Here is a 26803-nt window from a genome sequence, read left to right as displayed (position 1 = left end):
TCGCACGCCGCAGGGATTGTTCCAATTCAACAGACTTCCCATGGGGCTTCACTCGGCCCCGGCGACGTTCCAGCGCCTGATGGAGCTGGTCCTCGCTGGGCTCCAGTGGGGTTCTTGCCTAATCTACCTCGACGATGTAATCGTGTTCAGCAAAACTTTTGATGAACACCTCACACGATTGAAGGCAGTTTTCCTTAAAATGCGAGCGGCTAACCTCAAATTCAAACCGCAAAAGTGTCACCTCATGAGGGATTCGGTTCGTTACTTGGGCCATATTGTCAGCCACTCGGGAATTGCCACGTACCCCGAAAAGACAAATTGCGTGCGCTCATGGCCAACTCCTACCTCTGTTGGGGAGGTGCGGAGTTTTATCGGCTTCGCCTCATATTATCGACGATTTGTTGCGGGATTCGCATCCATCGCGAAGCCCCTCCACGCATTAACGGCCAAAGGGGTAAAATTCCATTGGGGAGAGTTAGAACAGGCATCGTTCAATGCCGTCCGAAAAGCACTGGTCGATGCTCCTACCCTGTCTTATCCAGATTTTACCACTCCGTTCATTCTGGATACAGACGCCAACAACACCGGAATTGGAGGGGTGCTGTCGCAAATTGTCAATGGAGTGGAGCGCGTCGTCGCCTATGGCAGTAGGGTGCTGTCGCCCGCGGAGCAACGTTACTGTGTGACGCGCCGCGAATTGCTTGCTATCGTTTTTTTCATAAAGCAGTACAGACCATACGTGTATGGCAGGCATTTCACAGTATGCTCCGACCACGCGGCGCTACAATACGCCTTGCGAGTGGACCAACCATCTGGACAGCTCTCGCGTTAGCTCGAGATCCTCCAGGACTTTGCGTTCACTGTCATTTACCGCAACGGGATTCAACACGGGAATGCTGACGGGTTGTCGCGACTGCCGAACAATGGGCGCTGTGCTTGTTTTTTGGGTGCGGGGCGTTGTAGGCAGCCTGACGGGGTACCGCCCCCATCCCTTGCGGCCGCGTTAGGGGATGGGGTCGGGGACCACGGGGCTCCCTCCACACAAGTTCCGCAGGACGCATTGCTGGGCCTCGGGTTGGACGACTGGGGACGTCTTCAGATGGAAGACGTCTCCCTCCTCAAATTGAGACGCCGTGCTAGGGATGCCGAGGGTCACAGGGGGCAGGGGGGCCCCGTATCATATGTCATCCGGGAAGGCGTCCTCATGCATTGGGATGGGGGGTCCCAATCCCACACGTTGGTGGTACCCACCTCCCTGCGGGGGCGACTTGTGTGGGAAACCCACAGTCGCCTCTTGCACTTGGGTGTTCAGAAAACACTAGCTAAAATCCAATTGGAATTTTTCTGGCCGGGCATGGCAAATGATGTGGCTGACCTTGTGCAAGGTTGCACAGAATGTGCACGGCGGAAATCACCTGCTAGGCCGTCCTGCCCGCCGCTCCAATCCATTAAGGTTTCCCGGGTCAATGAGATCGTCGCATTGGATATTTTGGGTCCGTTTCCCGCTACTCCTCGGGGTAGTAAGTACCTTTTGGTTGGGGTCGAATATTTTACCCGATGGGCCATGGCCTGGCCACTCCCCAACCAGTCTGCAGCAGCCATTACGGAGGCCTTTTTCCAGGGCTACGTCCTGGATAAGGGTGCTCCCGAACGCCTGCTGACCGACCAAGGGAAAAATTTCTTTTCCACCCTGTTGCGGGATGTGTGCAACCTGCTAGGGACACACAAAATTCGCACCTCGCCATATCACCCCCAGACTGACGGTATGGTCGAGCGATTACATAGGACACTTACCTCCATGCTAAGCCACCAGGTGTCTGAGTCACAGACTGATTGGGATCTCCACATACCTGGTGTCTTGGCCGCCTATAGAATGGCGCCCCATGCTGCCACGGGGTACTCGCCATTCTATCTTATGTATGGTAGGGAGGTTTGCCCCCCAATCGACGTACAATTGCACATTAAACAGCCCGCACCTAAGGCTAAGATTGCCGACCACATCCGTGCTAATGTGCGTCGTCTCGTGGATGCCCGGGAGGCTGCTCAAAATAACTCAGAAGCCCGTCAGCTTGCCAACGAGCGGTTGCAGAATCTCCGCACATCCCGCCACGTTTGGGTAGAAGGGGACCGCGCCTGGCTCCACTGCCCGCAGGTACCATTGGCTACTTCCTCAAAACTGCTTAAGCCTTGGAGAGGCCCGGTTGTTATTATTCGCGTTCTCCGCCCGCAGTGTGTCAGGATCCAGCATGGCAAGCGACGTTGGTTCGTACACCCGTCACGTCTAAAACCTTACATTCAACCCTACACACCTCCTTCACTTCTCCGGGGCCGAGAGCGCGACATGTCTGACGAGCCGCGCCGCGATGATGCTGCTTCTAACTCTCGGGCAGGTCCCGCTGTCCCGCCCTCAGGTGCCTTGGGAATGAAACCCGCCACGGCCGACCCAGCTGGCTGGTCTTGGGTCCGCGGGATAGCGACCCAAGACACAAGCGCAACAGCGGGTCGTCGGTCCCCTCTCGCCTCCGTCGCGACCGATGGACCTGCCACTCGGACTCGCTCAAAACTCAAACGATTTTCATGACCCCCGCCCACGAACTCTCGTCCCAACACGACGCCACTCACCTTGCCATCATGTATAATAGGCGATTGGGGCGTGCGTTCATCCTGCATATATGTGTTTATACAGTGTTGTTCTGCATCGGTGGCCTGGAGTTTTTTTATATATACGCGTGACCACAGGAGGGGGAGAGGCACTTTCTTCTAAAAAAAATTCTTGATTTGTCACACACTCATTCGGATGGTTAACAAATAATTTATTGGACAATTGTATTTTTTTTGGACAGCCGGGTCGGCTGGAGGCTACGTAGAGGGGGGTAATGTAGTGACATAAGAAGGGAGGGGCTGCTGGGGGCTCTGGGACCCCAGGCGGGTCCAGACGCTTAAGCCTCTTGGCACCAGGCGTGAGTTCCCAGGCGGGTCAGACGCTTAAGCCTCTTGGCGTCAGGCGTTAAGTTCCCAGGCGCTTAATCCCCTTGGCGCCGCCAAAGGGGGGGGGCTGTGTGTGCTCTGTTGGATATCTGGGGGCGCACACGGCCCCACCCCTCGTTGGGGACTGGGCATAAAAGCGGAGCTCCCTGGACGATCAGGGCCAGTCGTAGCTCAAGACCCAAGACCCAAGACCAGCCATCGGCGGACCCTGGGACGCTGTGAGAGCCAGTGGTGGGACTCTGGAACTCCCGACTCTACGACCTTGTGAGGGCGAGTTCCAGAGCGTAGCCAGAGTAGTGTATCTAGGCTGTGTACCTAGGCTGTGTACCTAGGCTGTAACAGAGTATCAGGACTGTTGGAGAGTTGGAGTGTTGGACTGTTGGGGAGTTGGAGTGTTGAATCGTAATAAAGAAGTTACATCTACAAGTGTCTCCGGAACCCGATACACGTATATTAAACAATATTTGTCATAAGGATTCAAATGGAAACCACACCAGAGTATGTATACTTACAGCAGTTATTGAGGGAGGGGGGGGTGAGAAGAAAATTCTTTAATAAAAAATTGAATAAGATCTGGTTGGAGTTCAATGCAAAACTGAACTTCACAAACAAAACCAACTTACCAATGTACCTACGATGACATAGATAACACAGATGGGCATGATAGAATAGTACAAAACCTTAAAATTGTCTATTGATCAAAGCTTTCTTCTTTTCACACTGATGTTATTATACACGTGTGGAGACATATGACGTCATTACCGTGTCGGGTCTGTATACACATGACGTGATTGCTATGTCGGGTCTGTACGCATGACGTCACTGCTAGGTCGGGTCGGTACGGATGACGTTGCCGGGTCGGGCAGTGTGGAGGCTGTTGACGAGTGCCACGGGGGTCGTGTCAGGCGGTGGAGTGAACCCGACGGGACACGTGACCGGATCAAGGTGGGGCAGGGGCCCCAGGGGGGACCTTGGGGGTCACGTGGTCGGGGAACTGAGCCTTCTCGAGGGTTCGAGTAGGTGGGCGTGGCCTGGGTGTGGCCGGCCACGCCGAGGCACATATAAGAGGGCTCTGCACGAAGAGCTAGGCTGTTCGTGTCCGGGATGAAGACGCCTTATGAAGACTGAAGACAAGAAGCTGCAAATCGTCGTGGCCAAGCAGAAGCCCTCCTGGCTTGGCCACGCCAAGTAGTACCCGAGTGTTAGTGAGACTAGGACGGTGGTCACCACTTTATGTTTAGTGTGTGTGTTGCAGTTGTGTTAAATAAAGTGCTGCCTCCACACGAGTGTGTGCGCCTCTGTCGAACCATTACACACATGTATGTAGAGTCAAATTTCATAAACTCTTGAAAGAAATGCTGTTCGTGAGCACATTAAGGGTTGCACAGTGCAAGATAAGTGGTGTGGCTAACACGCACCCTCATCCCTAATCCTACAGCCATTACCAATTCCACCTCATCCCACCCTATTCTCTAACCCCACCCTCATTCCCAACCCCACTATCACCCACAATTACCCCTTATCCCCATCCCCAAACTCAACCCCACCCACATCCCTCACCCCACCATCACACCCAACCCCACCCTTATCCTCAAGACTACCATAACCGCAACCAAAATACTGTATACTGTGGTCTGAATCAGAGTTGTTATTCACTATTTCTTCTTTTTCAGGTTTGACTGCATTCCTCTTGGTCACCAACGTGGATATGTTGATGGAGGAGAGCATTAAACATATTTTTGCAAACATACACGTGAAGGAAAAGGTATCTTGCTTTAAAACTGGCTTTGTTATATTAAAGTTCTTCATTAATTGTGAATATATGAATATAGACCAGTGTATAATATATTAAAGGGAGTCCACAGAAGTCGTCCTGGAAAGGGAATTTTATTGTTCCAGTCACAGAACACCCAGTAACACACTCAAAGCTCTTTCTTCAGCCACTTTCTTCTCCCGGAGCCTCGAACTGTCAAACATACATACTTTATCATCTCACTCCGACCTTCTCAGCTGCTCCTCCTTGTTTCCTGCCAAAAATGTATCATTTGGGTTTCCTCCAATCCCATCTCCCTTTCCACGCCTTCGTTACCACCATCTTTTAAATGTATCTTTGATGTGGCCCCGCATCCCCGTGTGACCCTTCCATCCGCTTGGGTGTTGTCCCATATTCCCCCAACTAACCTTAGCATGCCCCCATGTGACCTTAATGTCACATCTCCTTACTGTCATACCAAACCATCCTCGGCTTTACCAATCCATGCTTCCCTAATAACTACCCTGAAGCATAATGCACCATCAAACATACCCCCCTCCTAATGTCCCCGGCATGAGCGAAAATAGAAAAAAAAACAGCAGAATTAACGGTGGAGGGTAACTACAAAACAAAGGAAAAGCACATCTTCCATTGATAGCCCGTACTGTAAAAGAACCGTCCTTCCCTTTATTATCTCTCGCATCCACACCACCAACTCTGCCTCCTCTCTCTCTCACGACCACACTGACATACGTCCCGGCCCAGACACGACCCTGTCCGCAATGCACTGACGTCGCCGACCGGGACAGCCAACTACGTCCGGCTGCGCAATGATCGGGCGAAGGAGGCAGCGACGAAGGCGGCGATGACGACAGCGACGACGAAACGAGTCTACTCCCAGAACCAGCAGCCCGGAACTCTCGCTCTCCGCTGCTTATGTTCCTCTCGGCACGGCTTGGCTCCGCCCTAGCCGCGCCTCCCTTCTCGAACCCACCAGACGGTTCCAGGGGCCTCCCCACGAGGTCTACCATAACCCTTGCCCCAGTTCCTCCGCCCTGCCGGCACACCCGTGCTTACGCTCAAGTGTGTGCGCTAAGTGTCTACCTGCAGTTGCAGCTGCTGTACAGCAGTCAGCGCTGTGTCACTACACATGTACTATGCAACTTTGAAGACATGCTGACCGGCACTTGTGAACAGTGCAGCCATGCCAAATCGTCTATATTCTACTGTGTACATGTCGCAGTCTTTGCCCAAACCCATTCGTATTAAGTCTGGGCTGCAGCAGAGGATACCCGAGCAGCCTCTCTCGCTTCCTGCAGGGAAGTTACCATATGGCAGAAAGATGCCAAACATGAGCTTGTGTGGGCCGATGTTTTGGCTAGCTGATTTTCAATTAGGGGTGTAAGCTCCCTGCCGTACATCAAGTAGAATGTGGAAAATCCGGTAGCAGTATATGTAGCCTATCGGTAGGCTTTGAGAATGCCCGGAATGTGTAAATCACAGTTTGTTTCTCATTGACTTCCTAGAATAACATGGTCGAAAGAGCGATTCAGCCTTTCAACCATCCTATTCATTTGCAGGTGCTAAGGTGTGGTACGCAGTATTTTAGTGCACAAATCAACACATTCCTCCTTTAGCAATTGGGTTAAAAATTACAACCCTGTATGTTGATCTTCTTTTGCACCATAGCTAGCCAACCATGCCAAATAATGTTGTACACGCTGCAGCTTGGTAAAGTTTTTGGCAATTGTCGCATAGAGTAGTGAGTTGCAATAACCGAGCCTTGTCGATTCTATGTTACACGCCACCGTATTGGCTATATCATGACTCAATAGTGGGCGAATGTGTCGTAGAGCCCTGAAATGAAAATTGCAAGACTTGACGATATTTTGCACGTGGTTATCAAATGACATTCAGGCTGAATATGGTGCCGAGGTTCTTTAGATGCGTGGAAAACTGAATTCTGGAGTCTGCGACCACAACACCGGTCCCTCCCACAAATGTTTTCACCTGTGTCTGAGTGCCAACTTACAAACCTTCACGATTTTTCTTGATTAAGCAGGATTTCGTTTAATGCAATCCATACGTGCACCACTCATGTGTAATCTTCGAGATTACCGAGGCTCTCCATATCTAACGCTGACTTCACTGTGGAGTACAATTATGTATCATCAGCATATTGATAGAACTTGATGTCATGAGATGACATCGGCGATCAAGGAGACGTATGTTGAAAACAGAAATGGCCCGGGTACAGACCCCTGTGGTACGCCAACTAGACACGGCATAGGCGATGACTGTTCATTACCAAGCTTGACGAACAGTCATCAACGATGTAGATATGACTCAATCCAGTGCCGTGCTCGATACACTGAACCTTGACCTTAGCCGCCCAATACGTATCTCATGGTTGATGGAGTCGAAGGCAGCTGAAAGATTGATGCCAACCAACGCTGTGGCTCATCGGTCATCCATGACCTTGTAGAGATCATCAGTGATCTTTCGTAGAGCCGTCTCAGTGCTGTGTAACTTCCGGTATGCCGACTGCATCGGCTTGAATATGCACGTAGCAGTGACGTGGGGAAATAACCTTGACCCGTCTTATCACTTGCATTTTAACATGCAAAGTGACACTTTGGTCACATTTTCAGCATTAATACTTGCAGGACTTTTTCCAAACATTAGGGGTCAAAATGCTAAAAAAACACACAAAAAGAAGGCATCTTCTCGGTTGAAGTTATATCTATGTTTATATATATGGATGGCTTCATGAACAAACCTTTGAAAGTAGCCCGAAGGTTTGCAGAGTACCTTGGAAAAAAACAATATCATGCGAGTCCACAGCGTTATAACAATGGTCAGCCACGGCAGAGGTATTGGTTCTGCCGTGTTTCAGATCTGCCTTGTGTTCGCCAACATGGTCCGAGACATGTTGTTTCGTTTCCCCAATGTAACAGCTACCACAGGTAGACTCCAGGATATTGCATGTCAGGAATGACATCCTTCACAGATACTGTGTTGAATCGGACCTGGATCTTGTGTTTGTTTAACATTTTTGAAATATTTTTGGTAACACCTGCTATGTATAGTAACGTGATGGTTTTGATCGGCATCTCAGGGGGTTGTTTCTCCATGGTTGGAGAAACAGCTTTGCGAATAATGCGGTCTGAGTACCCATTCATCTTGAGGGCCTGGTGTACGTGTTCCAGTTCACTAGCTAGGTGGTGTTGATCGGAAATGCAGTGGGCCCTATGGTGTAATGTTTTGATGAGGGAATTCTTCTGTACCGGATGGAGGTCTTATACTATATACACATCATAAATGTGTCGCATTTTATCCCGTTTTGTCAATGTGTCTTGTAAACTGGATGAAATGTTTCTCAAATTGTTTCCCAAATTAGAAATCATCATTTGTATTAACATTTTAAAATACGTAAAAACAACACTCTTTAGAATCATCTATCACAAATGTTATGCAATCAAAAAATAGGCTTTGTAAAAAAAAATCCGGACAAAGTAACAAACTCACACTTGTTTCATGATAGTATGATGGTTCACCAAATTTTCCAAGTACATAACACTTTTCAAGAAAAATAAGAGCAGATTTCTAGCTACAAATATCCCAAGTTGAGCTGAACACTGTCTAAAGAACATCTACTTCTCGTGGCAAGGTGACTTTTATAAACAAAAGGAAGTAGCAGCAATGGGCTCTCCTTTGTCTCTTGTGATAGTGAATTTGTACATGGAAGATTTTGAAACAAAGGCAATAGCTTCAAGCACACTAATGGTAAAATAACACAGTGTTGACTGAAAGAAAACGCATACTGACACCTATCTGAATGTAGATTCACACCATCACCCCGCACAGAAATCTGCTCTTAACAAGACTCTCATCCATCTTGCTAAGAAAGTGTCAGATGGTGACAGTCTGAGAAGTGAAATTAAACATGTTAAAGACGAAAACGGGATGAGGTTCAACATCAAAAAGACGGAGTATATGGAGTGTGGCCCCCAAACCGACGGCACCATCAGTATTGACGGAGAAGATTTGAAGAAAGTGACGGACTTTAAGTACCTGGGCTCCACCATCAGCTCAGATGGTAGCATCACGACTGATGGGAGGTCACGAGTCAATGCGGCGTGGATGAAATGGAGGCAAGTCACCGGAGTCCTCTGTGATCGGAAAATGCCGGATAGGCTGAAGGGAAAATATACAAGACCATCGTCCGACCGGTGGCACTCTATGGATCCGAGTGCTGGCCAGCCACAACTGTACACGAACAAGCTCTCCACACCATGGAGATGAGGATGCTCAGATGGAGCCTCGGGCTCACTCGATGGGATCGTGTCAGGAACGAAGACGTTCGGAAGCGACTTGGTGTGGCCCCCATTGCGGACAAGATGCTTGAGGCAAGGCTTCGGTGGTACGGCCATGTGATGCGAAGTGAAGAGTCATCAGTGGCCAAGACTGCTGTGCGTATTGAGCCAGAGTGCCGCCGTCCACGCGGACGTCCGAAGAAGCGATGGATGGACCGAATAAAGGAAGACATGAAGACGGTCAACGCATCCCCTGAAGATGCCCTGGACCGAGCCAAATGGAGAAGACAATGCCGAAAAGCGGACCCTGCGCCACAGCGGGAACAACGCTAGGAAGAAGAAGAAAAGACGTGCTGCAAATGAACGGTTACAATTATGCACAAATCAACAGGGCATTGAAACTGTCCAAGTTAATTAAAACGATCAAAATACCGTACATTGCGGGAGTAACTGATAAACTAGCCAGATGTTTGTAAAAACAGATTTGGCACGGTACATAAAATACATCATTTAATATCTGGTACAAAAGATGTATTACCGAAGCTATCAACAGAAGGTGTGTACAGTATTAACTGCACGTGTGGTAAATGTTATGTTGGGAAAACAGGACGAATGATCAGCACGAGACTAAAAAAACCATCAGAGAAATATTAAATTCTCCAAAATGCAACTGTCAGCAGAAGCAGAACACGTGTGCTAAAAAAGACACTCAATTGATTTTGATGTTGAAGTTTTGAGCAAAACTAGCTACTACTGACAAAGACGAATTAGATAATCTATCGAAATTTAAAGAAATCAAAATAACTTTACCCGTTCGGATAGTTACCGTTTTAGTGCTGCGTGGAAGCGAATCATCAAATAATACGTAATTTAAATGCATGCCTACAAAGGGCAGCGTACTTCAATCAGGATTACCGTTGGTAGGGCTATTTGAATAAACACAATAGACAGGAAGGACAAGTTCAAAGGGCTCGCATAATGCCTCAGTAACCCCCCCCCCCCCCCACATTGTGCAAGAGCACAGAAGGGTGGTCAACACATCTACGCCTCTATATAAGGAATGGAACAGTAAGACTTCTCTACAAATCTGGCTGTCGCCTGATGAAGCTAGTTATAATTACTGGCGAAACGTCGTACTCAGTTTGTAAATGTTGTGGCTTGGCTCTCCAACACACCGGTGTACTGTACTAGTGAAGAATTGGCATGTTCTGTTTAAGTGACAACCCTTACTAGTTGGCTGTGTCGGGTGGTGGCGGGTTTAATCGACACATTTATATATTTACGCGATCTAACCCAAAAAACTCTATTATGGCTAATATTGGTCGCGAAAGCCTACGTGTTATATGTGAAGTACATTGCATTACAACTTAGGATTAAATTTTAAATTCAACTCAAATAATCGGAGCTCCGCGTGACGTAGACGTAACAGCTCAATGGACCACGTGGCTCTGAGCTGAAAGTCACGTGCCCGCTCATGTGTGGCCCCTCTGCAATAACGCCTTTACAGTATTGGACATTACAATTACACTATTCCCGCACACTCTTCACTAGAGGGCGCGATCCTGAACACAATTTAACACCAACCTGCTACAACGACTAACGTGTAAACAGAAAAGGATACATGTCAGATGCAATCGCAACTGAAGTTACGACAAAGAATGGTAACTTTTTAAGCATAGAACTGTGATTTTATGGGAGCGTAGCCATGGATGATCTCAAGATAATTGCATAGAGTAACCTGCTACCGTGTGTAACTGGTGGGACCATTCACTGAACGTGGGGTGGTGTGATACACGAACAGTGCTGCACGTCCCTATCGTTATCTTTATCGTGTAGGACATACAATAATTTGGCAGTCCGTTAGAGCCTCTCTGGATTTTCATACAGAATCTGGGATAAAAATGTATACCTTGATCAGCCAGTAATTTGCAGGGGAAGGGTCTTGTCAAAACACATAGTCCGGGAGGAACGCGTCTGAATTTGTTTCAGTTTAAAAAAAAATCAGATACGGTCCATGCTACCAGCCATCTGGTTAGATATTCCACAGATTCCAAAATATGTTTTTTTCCCTCAAGGCCATTATTGAAGTCTGTGGGATTTCCAAGAGCCAAAAAAAGACCATGACTTTAGAATAGTCGACTTTTTTTCCTTCTAAAGCAATACAATCAGACGTTCATGACTAGCACAGAGATGACCAAGGGGAGCTCAGAGGTCAGAGCACTGAGCTCAGAGGTCAGAGCATTGAGTCAGCGTGGAAGTTTGAAGCCGGGTTACAGCCGCCCACGAAAAAAACCCAAATCGCTACTCGGGGCTAAATCTCTATTAGCTCTGTCAATTGGCACATCGGCTGCGCCACCTACTGTCTAAAGGATAGAACGGTCACTCGCAGGGGTTTGTTTTCTCTTTTGCAAGACACGCCCGTGGGAAGAAAAAACTACTGACGCAAGGGGGATGGCTGACAACACAATCTGAATATATTGGTGAAGACGTGTATACGTACAGCTCTTTATTAATCCACGGCTGGATGAAGCGCCGCCGTGGCGAGTAGCTTTCTCATTCGTCATGGTGCGCAGGAGGTCCTGGTTTCTATCTCGGACCCTGACGATGCCTATTGTATGTTTGCAGTCCCCGTGTTCTCTCTCTCCCCGTTGCGGTCGCGTGGATTGTTCTCCGAGCCCTTCGGGTTTGCCCCCCTCCACATTTAGAAACACGCGTTTAGATTATTTGGCTGCTCCTATAGATTCCCACGTGTGATGATGATTATGATATAAGCCACTTCGAAGCATCACGTGTGACCAGGTCGCCTCTGAAAAAGAGCTCAGCTCAGCTGGCTATACTTGGTGAATAAAACGGTGTAGTTTTGTTTAATGGCATCCCCACGCTGTTCGGGTCGTGAGGGATTATTGCACCATACTTCACCACGTTGGTCAGCAGTGACGGACTGGGAATAAAAATCGGCCCAGACATTTGTAAACACACCAACCAAAATTCGGGCTATTGACATATATTTTTTATAGTTGTTGTGCGACAAACTGTGGAGTACTAGTAGCTAGATTTTCGATGCGACGTTTTAGCGTGATTTTGCCGAATATGAGACTTCATGCCAACTGTGAGCGTAAATAAGCAATGGACCGTACACATTAGAGGTAACAAAATATTTTAATGATAGTGTAGTGAGTCCAACTGAGTCACATACGTTGTCTTAGGAGCAACACGTTTATTAACTCTTGATTTGAAGCTTTCGTGACTTCAGGAATCCTTACTCTTTGGTTCTTTCGGGAAACTCAAGTAGGTATAAAATAAAATAAATCACGATGTTTCGATCGCAACACAAGTGGAAAAAATATAATCCAGCAGTGAAACTGCTGAACCAGCGAGAGAACAATCCAAAGGACATGTGAGAGATCTAAGAGAGAGGAATATATAGAGAGACACAAAGAGTCGGATATAACAGCTATCATAGGAAGGTAGGATAGAAACATCACAGTCAGTTAAGACTTTACCTGGTTAATACCGTCCTGTTAATTGGTTTTTTACCCTTTTATCTGGCAACAAAACTGACACATTTTTTACGAGGAGTCATGTTTGTGTAATGCGAGCGTAAATGGGGTTGTTGCTGGGCTCTGGTCCAATCACACGGCCTGGGGTATTGGGGGGCGGAGCCTGGTCTGCGGGGCGTGTGGGAGGGGCCACCGTTCACCTCGGCTCCAATGGGAGGCGAGGTGAATGGGGGCGGAGCCAGCGGGGTAGTATGGGAAGGGGAGGAGTCGGGGTCACGTGGGGGGAATGGATATAAGTGGGAGCCCAGAAGAGATCGGGGCAGTCGGGGAAGTTAAGAGGCTGAGCCACGTTGGGTGGTGAGAGAGAGATCTGCGCCATCGGCCACGTGGCTGAAGGACCTCAGCGCACCGTTGGCCAGCGGTGTGCGGAGTGCGGGAGTGGAGGAGCTAACGGAGGAGCGTGCGTGGCACGTGAGAGGGAGCGTGCGCGGGGCGCGCGCGAGACGACGCTGGTCCGTGGAGGAGACCAGCGAGGTGCGGAGAAGAACCTGAATAAAAGACAAGCGGAGACCAGCAGTGCCTGACGGAGTCTTTTATTACATTTGCATAGACCACAATACCTGCAGTCATAATGCAAACAAAAAACATAACTCTGATAATGTATGCACTGTCCTTGAAGTTGATTGGTCAACACCTGAGACAGCTTTCCTTAGAGCCTAGTCTCACATGGGTTGGACCAGATGACGCCAAAAGGCGCACATCTCAAAGACAATGCACCATCAGAGTATGAGAGCTCGGGGTAAGCATTTACACCTTTGGTACCCTTGTCGGCTGAGAGGATGACAATGTCATCTCTGTTTTTTTATTTAGAGAGTTCAAAATGCTCATCCTTGCTAATGTTGCTAATGGGTTTCTTCGCGTTTTTGAGGATAGCAGCGATTTCAGGTCTAGCAACGTCTGTCGGGATGTGTCCTAAGCCTTTGAGGGCTACGTCGACCTGGGCAATTATACTATCCACTAGGATATGTTTAGGGGTGCCTGCGAAAATCAACCCTTTACCTCGTACCGATTTTAGGCTGTCAGAAATTGGGATGTCATTCTAATTGATGACAATCTTGCAAACTTTTAACTTTTTAACGTATGGCTCTGGCTTCTTTTTTGACAGGAGGTTTACTTTAGCGATCAAGTTAACTTTAAATTTGGTTGACATTGAAGTAGCAGAAGAGACTGTCATGTTATCTACATGATCCCAATCAGAAGTGGGCATTTTATCTGTTAATTTTAAGTGTGATTGTCTAAATTGTCTAGTTCAAATCGGAGCAATCTTATTCTCTCTGAGATCAGGGCTAGGCCGGCCCTGAACAAGATCCGCTTAGCATTAGGAGAAGTGACAGCAGCAGATGTCAGTGCAAAGGCGTTTGGTATTGCCTTCATGTCGCGGAATATCTTCAGAAATGTGAGCGACTCGATCAGATGAACCTTCTTGTCTCGAAGTTTGTTAAAAGATCTAATAGTTGTGTGGAAACCCTCCCTTTAGAGGTGATTAAATCTTGACTGAAAGCTTATGTGACTGCAGGAATTCATATTATTTGGGTCTTTCGGTCAAGCCACGTTCGATCGCTACACAAGCAATCGTCATCAGGTGAAAAAATATAGCGGCAGAGCTGCTGAGGCAGGATGTTATAAAGGTTTGAGATGGGTGTAGCCCAAGGGTCATAAGCCAAGTGGGCATGGCTAGAAATTAAATTTGCATGTAAATGTAAAATCGGAGTGCTGAGCTACCTCCACAACAACGAAGCTTTAGAGGTGGCCATTATATTGTCAGATATTAGCATGTCAATGTAAGAAAAACGACCGTCACCGCCACGTCGAGGAAAACGAGCAATGGTGGTTGTATTAGTGAGATATTTAGCCTGTTAATGTAATGACATTTAACCTGGTAATGTAACTCAGAGAGTCTAAAATAACTGCATAAGCAAAGTGGGCGGGGCTATAGATGAAATTTGCATATAAAAGTAAGATCGGAGAGCTGAGCTACCTCCACGAAGACGAAGATGTGGAAGTGGCCATTGTATTGTGAGAGATTAGCATGTCAATGTAGGAAAAACGAAAACCACCTCCACATCGAGGAAAGCTAGCAACGGTGGCTGTGTCAGTGAGACATTCAGCCTGTTAATATAAATACATTTAAGCTGTTATATTAGCATGCCAATGTAAGAAAAACGACCCTTGGGCTACACCCATCTCAAACCTTGATAACATCCTGCCCTCAGCAGCTCTCCCGCTATATTTTTTCACCTGATGACGATTGCTTGTGTTGCGATCGAAACGTCGTGATATTTTTTATTATTTTTCTATCTACATGGCTTTACCGAAAGACCCAAAGAATATGCTGTTACAAAGTTAATTTTTTTCTGTAAGTAGTGCAATGCTTTGATGTTGTCTGCCAACCGAGTCGCCCTTTGAAAAACAGCTTCTTAGCTCAATATGCTTCAGTCGGGAAATACATTTCTGACCTCTGACTTTGTTTGGCTCCTCAATCGAATGGCCTCTCTTACAGCTGTAGCGGTGTCTACACGAGGCGATGCACCGTTCCAATCCAGAACTTTGGAGAAAGGGGTTATGTGGTTTATTCAGAACTCGTGGTGTGCATGCCATGGCAGTGCAACAAGTGGGTTCTAGAGTGGGTTCTGTGGTCACCTGTGCACACCTTTGAACGTCATATCCGCGTGTGCGTGGGCTTTCTCTCTGGGTACTCTGCTGTAATCTCACGTGCAAAAACATTCATAACAAACAAACAAACCAACCAACCAAAAACTCAACACGTTCGTCAGTAGCACTGCTCTAAAAAGAAACATTTATAGAATTCGACGTTTCAAGCAATGACTCTTTTTCGTAGCTCATGAATAGAGGGGCCAGAGAGGGTTAATACGAGTTGGAGACTGCACTTGACACCATGGGGTCTGATGAGAAAAACATTTAAAATGTATTTCTAAATAGGCAAATGAATAGTTGCTTTTCGATTTAAAGCTTTCGTGATTGCAGGGATTCATCTTCTTGGTTCTTTCGGTAAAGTCACGTAGAAGGGAAGTAATAAAATAATAAAAATAAAACACAATAAAATATTTTATTGTTTTTTATTTTCAAGATGAATAGTTGCTATTGAGTAGTAGACACACCCTTCAACAATCAATGTATTAGTGAACTGCGTTGAAACAAAAATGTACAAGCCACTGAGTAAACATTTTAATGAACGCAGGATCCTCGAGAAATAAATGAAGACATTGAGTGAGGCTTTCTTGGATACATGAAAGGAATTGTAGCCAGGTAACTGGAAAAACGGGATCATCCGTGTAACAAATACAACATCAAACTATTTTCCGGATTTTTTTGGGAAACTTTAAATATCGTGAAAAAAGGTAAGCGTTTATTTTGAGACGGCTCAAACCTTGGGGTATAATTGAATAGCAATACAAAATTAAACTTTTTCAGGAGGGTTGCTGACCGTTCGTGGTCAATCCGTGTGCTTGTAGCGAATGTTATGGTGTTAGGACTGCGTTGCAAGTAAAGACGAGATTATTACGGCTTCTCCTACGTCGAGGTTAGTGTGTGCGCGCGTGTGTCTTTGTCTTTTTCAATTCGGGTGACTTAGAACAAAATACCCTTCGCGTGTATTGTGGTCTTCAGTGTCCGAGATTAATGCCATCGGCAAAAGGTAGCGAGCGCTTTGATGGTGTGGCCAGCACCTTGAACCTTGAACTCGGATACGTCCACGCATCTGACACCATGCTTTTGGCAAAAAGACACACACACACCAACCTCAAAAGCGGGCGGTCATGTCTGTGTATGCACGTACGGCCATCGGGGAGATAAGAATAATAATAATTGTAAGATTTACATGGACATGAAGCAAGAAATAAGTGAAGTTAACAGATAATGATTTTCGAGTCATAAAGACTCGTGGTAAGCCACGCGGAAACATCGTGGCATTTTTATATATAATCAATATGTGCAGGGAGAGGGGGGCGGGGGGCGTGCGGGGGGAGGGGGGGGCAGACGCGGTAACGCAGAAATCTTTGTACGTATCAAATCGCTTGTGTTGACTCGGCACACACACCGCGTGTACGTATCATAACGCGTGTACGTATCATAACGCGTGTGTTGACTCTGTACACAAAGCGCGTGTACGTATCGTAACGCATGTGCTGACTCGGTACACACAGCGCGTGTACATATCATAGCGCTTGTATTGACTCGGTACACAAAGCGCGTGTACGTATCATAACGCGTGTGCTGACTCGGCACACAAAGCATATGCTTGTTGAGGACCTCACCACACAGTGAAAGTCGTGGGGGCCGGTGGCGCTAGATGACCATACTTCACCCCGCTGGTCAGTGCCGATTGGCGAAGACGGCGGAGCACAGACGCCGAATCATTGCAGTGGAGGACAACCACGGCTGTTAGCTGCGCGCTACCAGAGTGCACGCGCACGCGACTAACAGAACCCCCCCCTCCCCCCCTGCTTCACAGACCGCCTGGCTAAGCACAATTGGCGAGCACTTATTAAGGCTTGCGTGGTCTCAGCCTAAATCCCACCTCTGAGAATGACAATTATTGGTCTGACTCTCTCGTGCGATGAGCACCGCCGTCCGTGTGCAGAGCAGCGTGCGTGGGACAGGGGGGGGGGGGACTGCTGCCCGCGACTTGTGTACGAGAGGTCGCTTGAGGATATGTCAGTAGGAGCTTCGTGACCCCCCCCCCTCATTCCGCGGGGGGCGTCCTCCGGAGGCGGGCCGAGCAGCGCGTTGCGCCGCTCTGCGAGAGTTTGCGCCATGGATTCATTGTCTCGCGACGTGACACCGAGAGCACAATTGGGACACAATTCAGGGGAGGGAGGGAGAGGGGGGTACGGGGGATAGACAGAATTAATTGAAGGCCAGCACTGTACACGATGGGATGGTTCTGGTCAGAGCGACACCCGGCCGCTTTTGTCTCTCCACTTTGCTGATGCTGACACGCCCCAACCGAGTACTAATTTTGCGCTGAGTTGGCCCTAAGGTTGGCTACGTACGGTGCGAAAGAAGTTTGCCATGCATACAATACATCTATACGCACGTTAACGCTTAAATAAATCATACATTTTCTCGTTTATCCAGGAGATCCACACTGAGTCGTACGACTATTTTTCAAGAGGATCGCGTGATATTTGATTTTTATTCCAAAAAATTTCGCCCAATTCATGATGACAGTTTATACACGTGGGAGGAAACCGGAGAACCCAGCGGAAAACGCCACGCGTGCAAGGGGGGCAACACTATACCCGTACAGATGGAAACAGATGGCGATCAGTCCACTTGCTGCACAGCCTTTTCCTGAGGAGCCAGATTATGGCTTCTCCTCGACGCCTACGGGAAGGGAGTTTCACAACATCCGTGGGTGACCCACCAACCCTCGCTCCCTCCACAGTGCTGGATCGCAGGCCACGTGCAGCAGCCACCACTGAAGTTGAATATCAACGGCAAATTACACCATGGGCCACTGCAGTCGCTCGCCTTCAGATGCCATCAAATCACAGCGAGTGGGCCCATCCCGCGGATGGATAATTAATGCTTATCACTAAGTAATCATGTCCCTTTTTAGCCAGGAAAGCGTCACTTGCGTCTCGAGACTCTTCAGGGGAGGGCCCTGCTTGGGATCGTTTGGCAATTTGTGGGATTTATTTGCGTTCGGGAGCGAAATTAGACACGCCTGGAAGTCCCCCCACAATTGGCGAGGAGGTAACACGAACAGGTTGCAGCGACCTACTTGCTGTACTGCCTTCTACATGCTAGGGTCGGTGTCACAAGAGTGGTCATCGTTGCGTGATTCGCAAACCCTTGCTTCTAACGCACCGCTGGTTTAGTTAGAGGCACGCATCGTCACACTCAGGTATTGTCACTCGCAATATACTGTACACACACACATATATTTAACCCAAATCATGTAAAAAAAAATGTAATTTGACATGGCGTCGCCACGAGGTTGACAACATTTCGTTTGGAGCTCTTTTTTAGCGAGCAGTGTGACATCACACCTTGTGCGAGGTTTTAGCATCCGAAAGGTGACGTCACGGAACCAAGTCTAAAGTCTTGTCCACTATCCACACTCAGAGTACAACATTAAAAACCATCTCAGAGCTGGGATTTAGCGAAATTAAGTGTGTGTGTGGGGGGGGGGGGGGTTAAAATGTATTATTTAAAATGATGTATTTGTTGTGAAGAATTTTCTAACCTGTCTGACACCATCATCTCGCGACACTGGAGAACCTGGTTTAATCATGGACGGTTTAAGCCCGGATTCAAACCTTGGACTTCAGAGGTCGGCAGCTCAGAGCTCTGGCTCTGTCAGTTACCTGAGCCACCTGACCACCGCTAATGCATCGTGACAGTTTGTCTCAGATTCCGTTAATGCTCTTTACAAATGTTATATTAATTTTATAGTAACTTGCTTATGCTAATATAAATATTATTTTACAAGTAGTAGACTTGTGAATTCCGCTTGTTTACCCAGAAAAGCATCGCTGAGTCTCAATATCACAACGTTTCGATGACGATTGCGTGTGTTGCGATCGAAACGTCGTGATATTGTTATAATTTTTTTCTTTCTACGTGGCTTTACCGAAAGACCCATAGAATACACGTAGATATGTTGAACTTCTATCGCACCGTACGTAGAACCGTGCTAATTGGAGGTGCGGGGAAAGGACAACAAACTAAATACACAAAGCAATTCTAAATGAGCTTTCAATCTACATTTAAAAGTGCTCTAAGAGCGTTCCAGACGGCTGCAGAAGTGCATCTGAAAGTGCGTGATGCATTGACCGTCTTTTTTCGATGGCTAGCAAAATGAAACGTGTATAACGGAGGGTTATTGTCTGCTTAGGTTGAGTTAAAATCCAAGGTCAACTCACAAACCCTATATTATCTTTAGGATGGATTAAAATACGTTCCGATTTTCTGCGAATTAAACCAACCGGGCTTGGCTATGGAGAAAGACTGACCCTGCCATTGGAATGTGGAATGTCCAACGATGCTTTTGGAGTCTCCAGGGGGTAATGCATACCACCCCAGGGTCATTCGAGGCGCGAGAATCCACGCGTTTTGGTTAAAACAGACACTTTGCGATCAATAAGTTGCACACGCATTGTGAAAGTGTAACCTCGACTTCGTCAGAAACGTCTCCATTGCATATCTGCGACCGGTCCCTCTGCGAACGAGAGTTCAGTTTGAGAGAGACGGCTGCGATGTCACTTTGTGTACGCGCAAAATCCTGCAGAAAATTGCGTTCACTTCGGTACGAAGCAGACTGCGACCTTCAAAGGAACAGCGCCGCCCCCGTGGCATGGCCCCCACACCCCCCACCCCCCGTGATCTGTGGATCAAATGAATCACTCGAGACGCCGGTGATGTACGGGCGGCTAGAAGCAGTTTATGGGAATGCCGTCGCAAGAGAGGTCACACGTTTGGCGCAACGATCCTTCGCTGGCTATGCATGGCGAATGAATAAACAGAGAAATAAATGTTCACAAACGCAGTGTTACTTAACTCTACTCCTTGCGACACCCACCCCCGCACCCCCACCGCACAGCTTTCCGTGATTACCAACCATCGGGTGTGTGCAGCGAGTGCAGTGGCTGAACGTACACGCATCGAGATTGATAATCGCGAAATGGCGGACCACGTGGGTGGACGCGAGGACTGGAGGGGTTTATAAATGCCGGCCTAGCACTCTGCATGTATAGCACGTGGGCAGCAAGTTGGCAATCCACTGCTGGATATCACGGCTTCCCCACGCAGGTGTCGGTCGTCGGAGTTATTTGACCATACTTCCCCCCCCCCCACGTCGTTCAGCGCGGGCTTGTCGAAGGCGCGTCAGCATAAACGTGGACACACAGTTGCGCTGTGTAACAATGCATTGGTATGCACTCCCCTTGGCATTACCCACAGCAGAGCCCTGCTGCGCGCCGACGAGGCCGAGCGTTGTGCGTGGTGGGTCCCGTGCAAGTGCTCTCCAGGACTTAAAATCCTTGCCGAAAGCTTCGGAGAAGTGACGAGACGGGGCGCATTGCGGGTGACTTGGTCACGAGAGCTGCGGTCCATTGGGTGAGAATGACAGCGAGCGCCGTGAGAGAGAGAGGGGTCGGAGGCCGGAGGACTGCGAGAAGGGCTGGGTGCAGATGCAGCACTTGTCATAAAAAAAAATTCATAGTAATATTACAAATATTACATAGAAAACATAGGGGAACATCGTCATGGAGTAGGGAGAGAGGTGGTAGCGAGAGAGGGGGGGGTAGAGAGAGAGGGAAGGGGTAAGGAGAGCAGAGCGTGATATTTATTGTGAAATATTTCATTTAAAACAGGGGGGGGTTACATAAAGCAAAGCATTAAACAAAACTAAATGATGAACGAAGCAAAGTGCCGACTACACCGAGCATCTTCTTGTTTCCTCTGATCGTAAAAAAAGAGAGAGGGGGGGGGGGGGAAATGTACGCGCTCTCTCTCTCCCGGTCTCTCCCGATCTCTCTCACGCACACAAAGGGCTCGCTTGGCGTCGTAATGATGCTTGGCGGCAGCGTGGAGAAGAGAGGTTTACCCCCAGCAGCCACCGTGCAAACGGCCCAGTCGCATGAGATGTTGCCGGTAGGTGGAGCGATGCAAAGTGGGCCCATTAGGAGACCTGGGGGGAGGGAGGGGGGGTTAAATTCAAAGGCGCTGGCTCCGGTCCACCAAAGTGAACAGAAGACGCTTGGCAATTGGCTTGAAGGCAGCCCCCGGTTGAACGCCGTCTCTCGGATAAGTTGGCGGAGCGTAATAACTGTCAGGGACATCGCAGACTTGTTCTCCATCTCTCCCCCTCTCTCTCCCTCCTCCTGTCTGTACCAGCTTGGACGGCACCCTCGTGTTCACCTTCTGAAGCGCTCGCTCGTCACCGTGGCGTGCGCGATGACCACCACAACCACCACCACGTGGCTTTTCTTTCGTGTTGTGCGCGGTGCTTTTAGCGCCACAGCGCGTGGATTTGTAGCGTTTATTTTCATTTTATTTGCTGGTGACTTTGTGTATTTCATATCGAAATCGCCTCCAGTGCTGTTGCTGCTGGCAGCAATACAAGTTACTGTATTTAAAAGTCAAAAAGTCCCTCCTCTCTCCTTCTCCCCTCTCTCTCTCTCTCCCCGTTCGGTGAGGATCACAGGCTGGGGGTAGGGCACGAGTTTTCTCGTGTGTAATATAATTATTAACTTTGTGCTGAGAAGAGATTTTTCCTTGTTTAATGATGAATGGATGAATGAATGTTAAGCATCAGCACGGTGCGCGTACGATTTACCCTGCACTGCGAGTCTAATGGCTGATTTTTACATAATTGATGCGGCTAATGGAACTCGAGGAAACGTCCCCGTGACTGCCTTGTCCTCGGCCCCCTCCTCCGCGGTTCTCGTTCTCCGTGAGCCCAAAGTCAACGACTTCGTTTCGTCTCCCCTTCAACGTCGTTCACTGGCGCTTCCAATTTGGCTTCGTTTGCTCAAGCAAAGTTACGGAGGAGTTTTTTTGCGTGGTGTTTCTTCACCCACAATTCAAATGGTTTAATAGATATTTAATATAATAATTATTTAAACAATTCTCAATGGTTTGAATTGTTTAAATAATTATTATATTAAATGTATAAATCAGCATCGGCCATTATCTATCCACTGCTGGATGAAGGCCTCGCCAAGCAGTCGCCATCTGTCACCACCAGCCTACAAAGTAATAATCAATTTAGCGTCCGCACATGAGCTGAGTTTATCATCCCCCCCCCCCCATACGTGCATACTTATTAAATAACCCCCCGATATAATTACATTCGAGAGCAATAGAAATATGTTCAAGCGCTTACATTTCAAATAAATGCATTCGGGTGCAATGCAACCCGGATGTGAACCCATGTTTTACGCGGTCCTGGCTCAGTCGTTAAAGAAGATGGTTCCTTAAGAGTCTGGATGGGGTGGGTCAAGCGATCTATTGCTGCTAAGTCAGAGCTATAGCTCGCCACAGTCGAGATCCTGTGTTAGAGTCCGTTTGTCATCCACACCGCGACTACACCGCGTTCTCGGGTGGGTTGAGTCAAAGGTCTCAGCCCGGACCCCAATGGCTGCACAAATAAAATAACAAAATAATAAAAATAAAACATAATAAAATAATTATCACGACGTTTCGGCCACAACGCAAGCAGGACGGCTGCTTGCGTTGTGAGAAATGTATTTTATGATGTTTTATTTTTATTATTTTATTATTTCCCTTCTACGTGACTTTACCGAAAGAACCAAGAAGATGAATCCCTGCAGTCACGAAAGCTTTAAATCGAAAAATAAAATAACGGGTTTTTTTTAGTCCGGTTCATTCCGGTTCTGAGAAGAGGAAAGCATTTTATTACTGAAGGATCGCTCAACGAAGTGGCTTATTATCAAGTAGACATTTATAGCAGCAAAAGACTCCAAAACGCATGTTTCTAAATGTGGAGGGAAAAACCGGAAGACCCGGAGAAAAATGCACACGACCACGGGGAGAACATGCAAACTTCAAATATATATAGCAGGCGTCAGGGGTTGGGATTGAACCCAAGGCTTCCTGTACACAGGCGAGGTAGTTAACGTCTCGCCACCGTGGCGACCTATTTTTAACGTGCGCTGCATACACTTTTCAGGGCATAGCAAACGTGCGCTCCTAGTTTGCCTATTGGCGTGGGTTTAAAACTAGTTCTCTGACATCATCATCTTCATCATCTTTCAGGGCTTTTCTCTGACACAAAGTGGTGCACTGCTTGTTGTGAGAGTCCTTAATATAATGTACTTGTCTCTTAAAAATAATTATGGTGACACAGTTGGAATATAATTGCGGGTTAGTAAATAAATAAAATATATTGAAATGTGTTTCATATAATACTAGCGGGAAGTACCCGGCAAAAAAGAGACACTCACACATCGACTTACACACACATAGACTTCGACCCACACACACAAACATATCGACTTACACACACACACATGGACTCAAACACAACAACAAACGCCATTCGCCACTAAGTGGCGGTGACGTCACCACCACGCTTGTGCCAGGCTATGTGCACTTTGAGACCACGTGAAGTGCCGAACGCCCGCTGACAGGAGGTCACGGGACAGACCCAGATGCCACAGGTCGACTGGCTGATGAACCACCTGTGCCCCCCACTGTACCAACTTGCTGTGCTTTAGCTCCGATCGTTGTTGTGAGCGTCGCTCCTCCGCCCTCCATTGTTGTTGGAGGGCGACTGCCTCCAACTGTCCAGTAGCGTCCTTCACGAGCCTCCTCCACAGAGGCCGATCTTGACACCGCTGGTACCAGTCATCGGCAAGTCCACTCAGCTCCACGTCCTCCTGTACCACATCACTCCATCTCTTCTCTAGCCCGTGCCGCGCCCGTTTAGCCCCCTCGATCCGGCCGAACAAAAGCTGTTTAGGCATGTGGTGGCTGGGAATGCGGGCTACATGACCCAGCCAACGCAGCCTTGCCTGCTGGAGGAGCTCACTGATGGGACTTTGTCCAGATCTTTCAAGGATTTGTGAGCTCCTCACACAATCCAGCCTGGTTAAACCCAGGATCAATCATTGGCAGGCCAACCTAAATGTTTCTAACCGGCGAAGATGTTCCATTAGGGGGGTCCACGTTTCGCAAGCATAGAGAAGGGAGGGAATGACTGTGGCTGAGAAGACCTGAAGCTTCGTGCGGAGCGACAGACCAGGCAGCTTCCACACAGCATTACACAACCAATGAAAATATGATGCCGCTCGACTGATTCTGAATGAGACCTCTGCTATTAAACCGAAGCCGGTCATGAGCACACTCCCCAGGTATGGGAAACTCTCCACTCTATCCACAACTGCCCTATCACCAATTGGGAGTTGTGGAGGTGGAGTGTCCGATGGTACAAAACACCCAGGCAGGTGGTTAATTTTGGTGGGGCTGATGGTTAGGCCCCACCTCTTAGTGGCACACTCCAGGTTCAGCAGCAGCGCCTCCAACTCCTCCTCTGAGTGAGCAGCAATTACCAGATCATCGGCATACGTAACATGGTTGAGCAATAGGGAGCCATCCCTTGACCGCACCCAAATCACCAGGAGATAGCGAGATGTCCCTAACTAACTTTAATAAGTGAGCTGAGTTAGGTACAGCTGAGGTGGTCTTACCAGTGAATGGTTGTAAGGTCTCAAATAGAAATCGGGTCAGTTTGTAGGTGGGTGAGTCAATAGTGGAGACGATGGGATGAAGGGGTATACCCTCTTTATGGATTTTTTGTAAGCCGTACAATCTGGGTGGTCTAGCAGCAGAGGGTTTTTAGGAAAACCTCTTGGTTGGTTCGACATCTTTAATCGATCTTACATCAACATGCTGATTTCTCACATTAACATCACTAGCCCCGCCCACTTCGTTTATGACCCTTGGGCTACACCCATATTAAACCATTAAAACAGTCTGCCTCAGCAGATTTCTCCCTCTTTTTTCTTCCTGATGACAAGCGCTTGTGTTGTGGTCGAAACGTCGTAGTTTTTTGTTATTTTCTTTGAACCTATCTACGTGACTTTACCGTCCCAAAGACTATGAATTCCTGCAGTCACAAAAGCTTTAAGTCAATGGGGGGGGGGGGGGGTGTCCATTTGGAAGACGTCACCTGCTCATGATTATTAATGAGGGGGGCTGGTCGATGTGGAGTGATGTCACGAGCGTTAAGGACAGATATTCCTGGGTGATTATACTGGTAGAAACCACCTGGTTCCACCAGCCCACAGGGGATTATTGTGCCCGTCCGTCCGTCGTGCATCCAAAAATGGGAGGGGTAGACCTGGGTGGAGAGGGGAGGGTGGGGAGGGGCTGGGTGAGTAGGGTGGGGAGGGGCTGGGTGGGGAAGGGAGGGTGGGGAGGGGCTGGGTGGAGAGGGGCTGGTCACCCCGTGGTGCCCTTATAAAACTCAACGTTTAACCTACTCACGCCGGCTTGTGCCCGCCCTCACAGTCGGCCATATTTGCGGAATACACCACGCCGCCGTTGACCCTGGCCATTGACCGAGCAAACCAACGTTCCTACCAGCTCCCTCCGCAGGAATGTGTTAATAACAACACAGACAAATATCATCTGTATAGCCTTAACAGACTGGGAGCAAGTGCTGTTAGCGAGCACCTATTCATGCCGGCACTGCGCACGAGGAGGTGAGTGGCCAGCATCACGTCCGGCCGCCTTTGTCTTCCCAGTGGCGCTGCTTTCCCACCGCACCAGCTACTCGTGTTTAAGGCTGAGTCGACCTAGGGGATGTCCGGGACCGATTCAAATATTCGCCACAGGCGTACAGACACACACACGCGCGCGCGTCCACATGCACGCGCGTATACACAAGCGCACACATGACCTCCCATGCACCCACACGCGCTCTCGCTCAATTAACGCTAATTGCGCGCGCGAGTCCCCCCAATCGATCAGTTCGCAAGTGAAAAGCCAGCAAACTTTAAAAAAATCATTTTCTTTAAATAATATTTTCTTGAAAATCAATGCCTCGCTCAGGTTAGGGCTATGGGGGTTGGGCGGGTCAACGTATTTTTCAAGACGCATGCACGCGGAGAGACAGCCACGCAGAGAAACAAAGACAGAGATCCCCCGTATAGCCTTTACAGACTGTTGGAGCAAGTGCTGCTAGCGAGCAGCACATATAAATGATGGCACGGAACACGGTGGGGTGGGTGGCCAAGGACCCTTCAAGACGCCTTTGTTAGTGACTCATTTGAAGCTGAGTCGACCTAGAGGAGCCATAGGACCGGTTCAATTATTCGTCGTTAATTTTGGCTGTGAGTGGGAATTGAACTGGGGCACTAGGTTGGTAGCAGAGCGCGCTAACCGATACACCACCGCCCACCGCCCCCATGCATTGCTACACACAGACACACGAGAAACATAAACAAATACACAGACACAAAGACGAAGATCCCATAGATAAGCATTTAACAGACTGTTGGGACAAGTGTTGTTAGCGATCAATTATAATTAAGGCAAGAATGGAGCACAGTACGTGCTGCTTTCAGGCTGAGTCGACGTACGGGAGGCCCAGTAATATCACTGATGAAAGGTGCTCGCTAACAGCACTTGTCCCAAACGTCTGTTAAGGCCACACAGAGGATTTGTGTTTGTGTATTTACGTGTGTATGTAT

The 26803-nt window shown here is 48.2% G+C and overlaps 1 protein-coding gene across 1 annotated transcript in view; it reads right to left on the bottom strand.

Annotated features, from left to right (window-relative positions):
* Positions 1–1003: 1003 nt before the first annotated feature.
* Positions 1004–26803, bottom strand: part of LOC133348458 (barH-like 2 homeobox protein) — a 99161-nt gene continuing 73361 nt past the window's right edge. The window contains exon 5 of the mRNA XM_061561274.1: positions 1004–1136. Coding sequence (XP_061417258.1) covers positions 1004–1136 — 133 coding nt within the window. The remainder of the gene's footprint in view (positions 1137–26803) is intronic.

The sequence above is a fragment of the Lethenteron reissneri genome, chromosome 27 (genome assembly GCF_015708825.2).
Source record: "Lethenteron reissneri isolate LAM-NWPU_2019-01 chromosome 27, ASM1570882v1, whole genome shotgun sequence".
In the NCBI taxonomy this organism is placed as follows: domain Eukaryota; kingdom Metazoa; phylum Chordata; class Hyperoartia; order Petromyzontiformes; family Petromyzontidae; genus Lethenteron; species Lethenteron reissneri.
Note: the sequence above shows the minus strand (reverse complement) of the source record. Positions and strands in the feature narration are given on the sequence as shown.